General features: G+C 44.4%; 1 protein-coding gene across 1 annotated transcript; it reads right to left on the bottom strand.

The window, feature by feature from the left end:
* Positions 1-2,517: 2,517 nt before the first annotated feature.
* On the bottom strand, positions 2,518-9,440 carry rcc1 (regulator of chromosome condensation 1). Its single transcript, XM_056602660.1, has 10 exons — positions 9,337-9,440; positions 8,521-8,612; positions 8,236-8,423; positions 7,764-7,943; positions 7,238-7,334; positions 6,557-6,679; positions 5,957-6,097; positions 5,716-5,835; positions 4,716-4,868; positions 2,518-4,017 (listed from the first exon to the last, which is right to left on the bottom strand). Exons 2-10 carry the CDS (start codon positions 8,597-8,599, stop codon positions 3,839-3,841), a joined length of 1,260 nt encoding a protein of 419 aa, XP_056458635.1. The 5' UTR covers positions 8,600-8,612; positions 9,337-9,440; the 3' UTR covers positions 2,518-3,838.
* Positions 9,441-10,300: the final 860 nt, after the last annotated feature.

Genomic DNA, 10,300 nt, shown 5'->3' with positions numbered 1-10,300 from the left:
ATTCACACTGGGTGCCATCTGCTCTCCAAGAGGCCTCCCATGGTCCACTTGAGAGAAACCCTCTCTTCTCAAAGTCTGCAGCTCGGCCACGCTATACTTTACCACATTAGACGTTCTTGGTTGTTTTTCAAAATAAATGTGTTGAATAGGCTTGGTGATGTGTGACATTAGGCCGGTCCAGGCAGCGGTGCCACCGACCAATACTACCCTATCGTGTTGCGCTCTGACATTGGCATGGGGGTACAAGCACGTTAACTTGTATTACAAGAATTGTCCAATATAAGGGGGAGTCACACAGGCACCCCACGGTGCCTCTCCCCTCGGTCCTTGCAAGCTGTTTACATCTAGGGAACAAGATGGATAAACACTCAACCACTGAGACCTCATTGAGAGGCTTGTCCTCTCTGAAGAGCCTCCACAGCTGTTCTGCCCACACTGCAGGGATCCAGGCAGCACACTCCTCTCCTCCCATTGGACGAGGGAGCCACATCTATAAAGGCAATCTTCCGTAATTACAGTGGCGCTCCAGAAGCAATATGAGGCCAGTAGCTGGAGAGCATGGGAGAAACAACGTTGGGAACGCTTATTTGTTTCCTGGTAATAAAACAATTATTTTGTTTCCTGTGCTCTTGCTTGGGCACAGACAAGCGCTGGCTAGCGGTAATGCATTCTCGTCATTAGCCTACAGGGCTTTTAGAGGAACGAAAAACATGCACTACACCATGGTAACGGTTGGATACTTTCTGCATGACTGGATTTTTTATCAATTAACAAGCAATGCTCATTCTTGCCACCACTGGCATGGGGGGCAGAAACCCTATTTGAACATAGGGTTAATATGTGGTCAATATAGTGTACTGTCTCTTTTTCAATTGTTCTCACTTCATCCCAGGGCAAGGAGTTTATCAGATTCATGTGCAGCATGGCAGGCATCACGTGGTCTCTCACTCAACACCCACGCAAACACATAGGTGGCAGATCACGATCATATTCGCTCTGACAATTTCAAGCCGTTATGTACTTGAGAGAGGACTTTGGACGAGGAGGGGCGGATTTATGGCAAGTGACGGGCACTTTAACACAGTTAGGCCCTGTTGCCAAGGCGACACAGAAGATGCCAAAGAAGTCACCATTAAGGTCCGACATTAAAGGGCGGCCCGACCTAACTAGGCACCTGCGGTTCGGGTCTTGACCATTTTATATCTAGGACATCTTTAAAGACAGCCACGTCAATCCCACAGGCCGATTCGTTCCCGGGCTTTGTGAAGAAACCCCTTCAAACCAGTAGAGTATTCAACGTCCTCTACTGTCAGCCAAGCATATCGACATTAGAGCCAAGACATAACTTGTTTAAAACATAAAAATCTGACGCGTTTGAAATGTGATCTCTGTCTGTGATGCTCGCAACATAACATGTCGTAAGTCTGCCCTGCAAGGCGGTGGACCAACTAGTGACAAAGGATGTGTATCTAAGCTAAGTGGCTAAGTGATGAAAGTATTGTGGGGAGCGCCGAAGCAATTTTCTGTGATTAGTTTCCCTCCGTACTTGATTAAAGTCAGAGAACTGCGGTCGTGTGGGGCCCTGGCGACACTGGAGAGGGTCGGGCCGCTCTGTGAGGACGATAGGTGGGAACACAGTCACTGGCGCTGCCTGGACCGCATTCTTTCAAACCTTGTGAATGTAATTCATTAATTGCTGGAATGGTTGTCTTCTCCACCATTTGGATATGCTTGATTCACAAATCAATGCTTTTTCAGGTCAGTGAAACACCTTTGCAGGTGAATGACACATGAAGACAGTCACTGCTTTATGTCTTAAAATAGGCATCACACCCAAAACAAGTGGATGATCACAAACTGAGGTTTTGCCGTCTGCAAAAATGATGTTTGAAATATCAATAATTATCTTGCAGTGAAAGAAACGTAGTTATATTTCAGTTATTTATTCAAGGCCTGAATATTATTATTCAGGCCTTGAATAAATAACTTGATTGTACTTAAATCTTCTAATTGTAATTATATACTCTTGCATACATTCAGGTATGGGTTATGATTGTAATTATACTTTTTCTATTGCCTCTTAATAAGGGCTACTCAAGACACATTTTGTGAGGGATGCATAATGCATAAAAGAGGCAACTATTCAGCAGCTTATAAAGACTAGGATGTAAAGGTTTTTTCATTATCAAAGCACAGTAAAACACAGTGTTTGTTTGATGCTGACTCTTGTTTGTCCTGCATGCTTCATGTATTTTAATGCTTGAACTACTGAATACTTGTATGTGGTTATAATTAATGTTTTATCTGTTGCTTTTCTATGTTCTTTTTTAAACTCTTTCAGTTATTTGCTTATTTGCTTTTTAGGGAGCCTATTGTTACATCTGGCCAAGGACTGCAGATGGAAACTAACCTTCTGGCTAAATCTGGCATATTTACAGAAATGTCTATTAATATGCACTGTCCCTGTCAAATAAACAAACAAACAAATAAATAAATAAAACAGTATCACTACTGTAAACATTTTTTACTTACGATCTGTAATACATTTACATTTTGTCTTCCAATTCTTTACGGTCAGTTAAACTGAATACAATTTGCATATTAGAACAAGCGATTTCTCCTAGTCCTAATGCCGTTATTGGCTATTTTCGGAATTTCCAGGAACATCTCACTTCATATTTCTATGGGACTGATCACAAAGAGCTGGAACACAACAATCGAGGGGAAACACACAAGTCCTTCTTGATTGCCAATCCCCTGATTATGAAACACTCTAGCATCTCAAAGCTGTGCGGCTGAGAGGCAAGAGACGGAGACGTTGGTCAAGCGCCCCGCTGTGGTCACATTAGATACACAAAGACATGACGCTCTTAAGTGCCCGCTAGTGTAGTCATTTGCACTCCTAAGTGATTTGAATTTACATTTATACGCATGAGATTGGTTGTCAGCGTAATGGCACATAGAATGGACGAGTAAGGCCCACATGGGGCGATGCACGACATGAATAAACAGCCGAGTTTGGTTATGCAGGAATATTGAAATGACCAAAACTGGAGAATTAAACGACAAGGGTAATCATCATATGATAAATGAAGGGCCGCTATACTAGCCGTGCTTGGGAGAACTGCACCCCTTATGAATTAAGGGAGACAACTGCTTGTAATATTTAAGGGTTTGTCTGCATGCATGGCCGAAGTAGCTGTAGATCAAGTAGCATCAATCTAAAGAGACAGCCTTGCCGGTATTAAAATGACATCTTTATTTCAGAGGCAAGCAAGAGATACAATACAGTAGTTTGAAACGTCCCACACATACAGCCTCAGGCGTGTGTGGAACTAAACTTCACACTTAAAAAACATTTCTATAGAACGTGGCTCTCAACCCTCCCATCAACGTGACTAAACCCATAGAGATCCAGAATTGTGTTGCTTTCAAGAAAATGGAAACCTTCAAGTGTTAGAAGCTGGGGAAATCTTTAAAAGGCTCGCAAATCCAGGCTCTAATTTACTTACAAATACAAATCTTCTCAAGATCCAAATGCCATAAAACCTCAACCCTTTTCACTAACTTTTTCAATAAAAAAGAAAACAAAAATCTCGACTTAAAAAAATAGTCTCTCCCTCCTCATGATCTATCAAATGAATGCTGTCCCCGCCCTCCCCCCGATGCCACGGTGGCGCGGGCCTACCAGTGGGACCCGCCCTCTCCTCGGCCCCCTGGTGTGCGACGGGCTCGGACCCGTCGCAGGATGACAGGTTCCTCCATCCCCCTTTAAAGCGGCCCCTAGTCCCGGCACATCCCATCACCTGCCGACGTGTCCCCGGCGGCGAGGGCTTCATCAGCTCTCCTGGGCGTGGTCTTTGACCAGCAGGGCCGTGTGCTGCCCCCCGCTGGACACCGTCAGCACCGTGCGGTTCTCCAGCTGCTTGCCGGGCATCTTCAGCGGGCTCCACTCGTCGTCCTCCTCCCCGGTGCCCAGCTGGAGGTTGGTGCCCATGCCCCAGCCGTAGACCACCCCTGGTGGGAGACACACCGCCGTCAGTTATACAGCGTACACGGGGACAACGTCCCCAAGGGACACAATGCATGGAGCCTTGAGGGAAACGCATCCTTTAGTCACACACACACACACACACACACACACACACACACACACACACACACACACACACACACACACACACACACACACACACACACACACACACACACACACACACACACACACACACACACACACACACACACAGTGATACAGTAAACGGAGCCAGGCGGGAGCCACATCCCTTGGATACATTATGGAGGAAAATGGAGGCAGACATCCCTTATATATTAAACACATTGAACCAAGCACAGAACATATATTAGAGATGTGAAACAAAAAAGGACAAGGGTGCCGCTGGTTGATAGTTGTATTCGACCCCAGTTAATGTTGCATTTGTAGCGCATTGATTTGGTCTATTAAAAGGCTGAGTTGTTCAGTTATTGAAGATAATGCTCACCCTTGGGCCGTCATTGACTTCAAATTGGATAAAGTATTGAACAATGCTGTTGCATTATAACAAACTGATCGTATAAAGAATAATCTTTACCAACCAGCGGTTGTTTGGGACTCCTAGCGGCTGAAATGCAACACAAACGACCACTGAACCCATAGCCAATGGAACTATAGGAGAGGGAGAGGCGTCGCCCAGGTTATCTGCAGTGTCTCTCACCCTCTTTAGTGATGGCATAGCTGACGGACGCCCCGCACGCCACCCTGGTGGACGGGCCGAGCCCCGGCACCGGAGTGGGCTCGCTCTTCTCCTCCGCCCCCTGGCCCAGCCCCAGGCGGCCATACTCTGCCCGGCCCAGACTGTACACACACCCTGGAAGATAACACACCGCATTAGGGCAACAAACACACCCTGCACACACATCATGGAAGTCAACACACACAAACAGAAGGAACAACTTACACACACTTACAACTATTCTGAAATCCCCCGGAGGACAAATTTAATCTTTTAAAGAAATCCACCAGACTGACTTTTTCACTGCTGATAGAAAAAAACGGACTCAAACGATGTCCTCGTGTATAGCAACTTGCATAGATCATTACTTCAACCCCATTTGCTCTGGCTAAGTATTGAAGCACTTGACTAATTTGACTATTAAACAACTAATGAAGCACTTTGGGTTTAATGGCACATTCTAAAACATTCCATCAAGTTCTACACGAATCCATCAAGCTAAATGTTCTCTAGTTCTCTGTAAGTGTGTTCACTATGGTAGTACTCTGGAAGTGTGTTCACTATGGTAGTCGTCTGGAAGTGTGTTCATTCATCAGTACTCTGGAAGTGTGTTCACTACAGCAGTACTCTGGAAGTGTGTTCCACAGTGTTCACTATGGCAGTACACTGTGGAAGCGTGTTCACTACAACTCTTCTAAAGGAGACGCTGGGACTCGTTAGTAGAAAATATATTTATATTATACATGGTAGGTGCTTCTAGTTCGTGGGGGGCCAATAAAAAACGTAACACGACCATAATGATCTCCGTTTTTAATTTCAGAGTGCCCACGAGTGGGTTTCCCATTGACAAGTTAATGTCTCCACAATTGCAATCGTTCTTGAGAGGAGCATGTCTTACTGCAGACGGTGATGTTAGTATTATTATTAGATTCTGTACAAGTTGGGCTTGTAGCGCCAGTGCCCTCTAGTGGTCCTAACGTACCTTCACCATCCATGCAGAGTGTGTGGTGCTGGCCTCCGGAGAAATCCACCCAAGAAGTGACCGAGTTCTTAAAGCAGGCAAGTTTGACGGGAGAAAAACTTGTCTTGATACTTTTAGTGCCTGGTAATACAAACAAAAGAAGGCTCACAAATTTAATTAAATGTCTTCAGAGTCAGAAATCACGACATACATTTCATTGCTAAATAACAATAAATTGTATCTGGTGTCGTTTCATACACACCCAGCTGGTGATAGTTGGAAAGGCCGAACCCGTAGACGTTGCCTTCTTTTGACACAGCAAAGGTGAAGTAGGCTCCGCAGAACACATCCGTGAACTGGGCTTTGCCTTTGACCTTTACTATCTGGGGTATGAGAAGGCGGGCTGTGGGTACAAGTGCACACATCGTCCTGAACATTAGTACCACGGTTCTCCCAATAAGGTCGCTCCCACTGAGCTGCGGCGACCGCTGCACACTCACAGGGATCCCCTTTTCTGGCGATTTGACCATCCAGTGTTTTCTGCGTGCTAGTGAGAAGCACTAGTGTTGCCTTTAATATCATCAACATTTTGGACATTCTAGTTTTGTGAAAATCGGAGGGAAGTTGTGTCGTGTTTAACCGTTTCATAATTGAAAGAGAAAATAATGATGAGTCGCTGAACAATATCAGTGTTGCCTACTTTTCCAGGGCAGTGCTTTGCTATGAAAAGCTAGGACCCACAGTGCCACTGTTGGACTCTTTGAATGTCTTGCAGTTAGAAGACATCATTATAAGGACACTTCTTTGCTCCATTAACCATCTCGTCATGCGTTGAGGGCAGCGTGCAGAGTGCCAGACTTACTGAGTCCCTTCCTGCCTCCTCTGTCGGCGAACAGCTCCGGAACCCTCCCCAGCTGGCCCTGCTCCCCGCAGCCTGACGTGTAGAGTTCCCCGGCCATGGTGAGCATCACAAGGTGATCGTTACCTGGGATCACAAGACAACATGTCAGCCTCTTGTCCAATTATAAACCATGGGTCACTGGGTATAACGGTCTGCTAATCATCTCCTATAGGATTTAATATGAATTGTTATTTTATTATTATAAATTAAATTGCTGATTTGGAATACGCTATGAATGTAAAAGCAACCGGAGGGATTTGCCCTAGCTATGTAGGCAATCAACAAGCCAAATGCGCTACCAAAGCGCTTGTATTCCCCTTCTGCTTTTGAGCAGTAAGCACAACATACGAACACAAAGTACCGGTACTTATTTTGAGAAAAGGCGGGTTTTCACACGAAATCTTATTGTTGACACTGTTGTGACGGTTATTTGATTTTGCAGTGTCTGTTGAACACTCACTGCTGGTCATTAGATTATGAAGGTAATCGTTATAATCTGCACAGCCCTAGTATACTACCTAGGCACTCATCAAGTAGACACTCATTTGCCAACGAGTACAATGAATTGAGGATATGAGATTAAGGATGTTTCCTAATCCCTTAACAACTGAAACAGTACTTTGCATTTGGTTGGAGTCTCACCCGACACGATTTTCATGACTGGCTTAAGCATTGGGATCTTGATGGGGAGGCAGCACTTCTTCATGGGCTCAATGAGACCGATCACCCCGTTATTATCCTGCAATAAAACCAGCAGAAAGGTTGACTGTTATGACATTTGATTATTTTTCCAAATCAAGATTTGATAAAAGAATCTGCAGTTTAATCAGCAGTGCAGTCGGACATTCAAAAAGGCATTGTAGGTCCAGATTTAAGATTTAGAATTTGAGTGTTTGAAATGGCATAGCCATCTGTCAGCTTTGACAAGTGAAATGCCCTGTGAGAATATCTATTTCAAGTTGACGATTGTTTGATTTAAGACCGCCCCTGGCACATGTCTTATCAATCAGGGCATCTCTTCCAATGACGGAGAAACATAGTTAGGGAGAGGACTTAAGGGTTGTTTTGAGTTTCCACAACCCAAAGTTGTCAAGCTTAGTTCTAGTCTCCTCTCTACTTCCAACTTTGGTAACTTCCCACCGGCATCCTTCCACATGTCCCCACTCACCCTGAAGCAGCCCCAGAGGTGCACTATTCCGTCGTCAGTCAGGGCTGCAGTGTGGCTGTCCCCAGCAGACACCTGGACCACCTTGCCCTCCAGCGCCACCTTCCCCGGGATCATCTCAGACCCCTCCTCCGTGGTCTCCCGGCCCAGGGCGCCTTCGTCGTTACAACCAAACGTGTAGACCTATGGAACCACATCGTTCACTCATTACCACTGTACATACAAAGGCCATCAGTGTTTCCCTATATAATAATACAGAAGCCCTTTCATTTTCAAACTAACTTTTCCTCTTATTTTTATTTAATGTTTCACTTCTTCGGAATGCGTGTTGCTCTATAATTTTTTCCTGTATATTTTTAATTACAAGATCATTGAGCAAGGTACATGTTTTAACAGAAAATGACCAGAATATAATTAGGTATCAATCGAACAGACTATACAAAGAAGGCTCTGTTACAGTGGAGTGTTTACATACACTGCCCGAGGCGCTGACACACACGGTGTGCATCCCTCCAGCTGCTACTTGCACAATGTCTTCTGGGAGAGTCACAGGAGCAGGCTTCTTCCTCTCTAGGATGTCTTCGCCGAGACCCAGCTGTCCCACGTCCCCCTGGCCGAGCACGAGCACGTGACCGGCCTCTGTACCATGGCTCTGATGATGCACTAGACAAATTGCAAACGAAAACAACAGCGCCACCATTAGTATCAAACAGAAGCGATACAGTGATTGACTCCAGGAGGTCAGATGTTTAGGAATTACCTTTGACTTTCTTTGGAGCCTTCTCGTCGTCGGTTAGGGTCACCAACTTTCTCTTGCTTGGATTCTTTGTAGAAGGCATGACGGCAACAGGACTAAATGCAAATGAGATTAGATCATACTTTAATAATAAGCACATACGTGGGTTCCCTACAATGGTTCATAATACTGAACACGAAAACAAGTTGAACAGATGCCTTCAACAGTGGTTCGAGCTCAACAGCTGCTGGTGCAACAGAGCCAAAGAGTACATGACACGTCTAGGCAACAAGGGTCAACCCTCTTGACTGTTCTATAGGTCAGGTTAACGGAAGACATCCTTCACACACCTAGCGGGTCGCTTACGATCTTCGAATGTTCGCTTGCTTAGTTCGCTTGCTTGTATGATACATACAAATGTGTGAAGTTTTTCCATAGCAGATTGGTGAGGGTCATTGGACTTGCGTCAACGTGCGTAAGTTGCTAAAAACATAACGATGAAGTGGCATTCAGGATCTCACATTTCTAGCCAACCTGCTAATGAATGCCAATCAGCTACATTATCTCTATTATTGTACACATGTACCAGCCCTCGGAACACAGGAAAACAGAAAATAGTCCTATCGAAATGATGTAATATCCGATGATTATGGTTTAAAGCTAAATGGGGAATAGAGCAACATGACATTGTAGCCCGCTAGCCAACATTAGCCCATTTGAAAATGAATGAAAACATTAAGCGAATTCCACGGAACGTTGAATACATAAAGAATAAAATATGAGTTTTCAATGGCTTGTATGACCGGTAAATGTTAGTAGAAAGGTGTTGTGTTGACTTACTTGAAAGGCTAAAATAGTAATCGTTCTAAACGTGCAGCAGTGGCATGCAGTTCACCACTTTCACCGACAACACGCGCGTCTCTTTTACCCCGGAAGTAGTGCCGGAAGTCCTGCCTTCTAAAAGGGACAGGACTACTAACGTACATTAGTACCATAACATTACTTAATGAACGATTGTCAGCATTAAGTAATAAGAAGCCAAATTGAATAGCCTGTAAAAGCAACAACAACTTATAAGACTGTATAACATGGACATTATGTTGACATGAATGTCTCAACACTTGATGACCACTAGATGTCGCACTTATTTAACTGCTTAGCTACCAGCTCGTAAGTCCGCCTCTTCCGGTAGACCCCCAGGGACCTCTGAGATCATAAAATATGAATGGGTTTCAATGGAGAGAAAGTAATTATTTTCTGGTCCCAATCTTTATATGCCCTGGATTACAAATATGTTATTTGTGGATTTAAATTATAATTTTCATGCTAAGAGTTTGACCGTTTATTGTGCAATTGTTCAGTTAAAGGCTGTAGAGAAACCACAATGAGAAAGACTACACGTCTCGTATGTGACGTCACGCTCCCTGCGACTTGCGTGGACAAGACCGACAATCTCCCAATCGCCTCGGCATAACTGAAAATCGACACATGCCCCGATTTATAATGGTTTTCACCTCTTTCGATGCTGTTATCCTCCCCTTAGAAAAAAGCAGTGAAGTGGAGCAGAGATCGCCATGTCTGTACCAGAGTGGTGGTGACGTATATCATTCGCATGGAGAGCAGCGAGTAGCTGTATTTCACAAAGCGGCCTCACACAAAACCTAACATTATCAAACTTCTTCACAATTTTTTTTTCTCTTTGCATGAAAAAATATAATTTAAATACACAAACATGTGTATTCCAGAGCATATAAAGGCTGGGATCAGAAAATAATTTCATTCTCCATTGAAACCCATTCACATT

The sequence above is a fragment of the Gadus chalcogrammus genome, chromosome 11, assembly GCF_026213295.1.
Source record: "Gadus chalcogrammus isolate NIFS_2021 chromosome 11, NIFS_Gcha_1.0, whole genome shotgun sequence".
Lineage (NCBI taxonomy): Eukaryota > Metazoa > Chordata > Actinopteri > Gadiformes > Gadidae > Gadus > Gadus chalcogrammus.
Note: the sequence above shows the minus strand (reverse complement) of the source record. Positions and strands in the feature narration are given on the sequence as shown.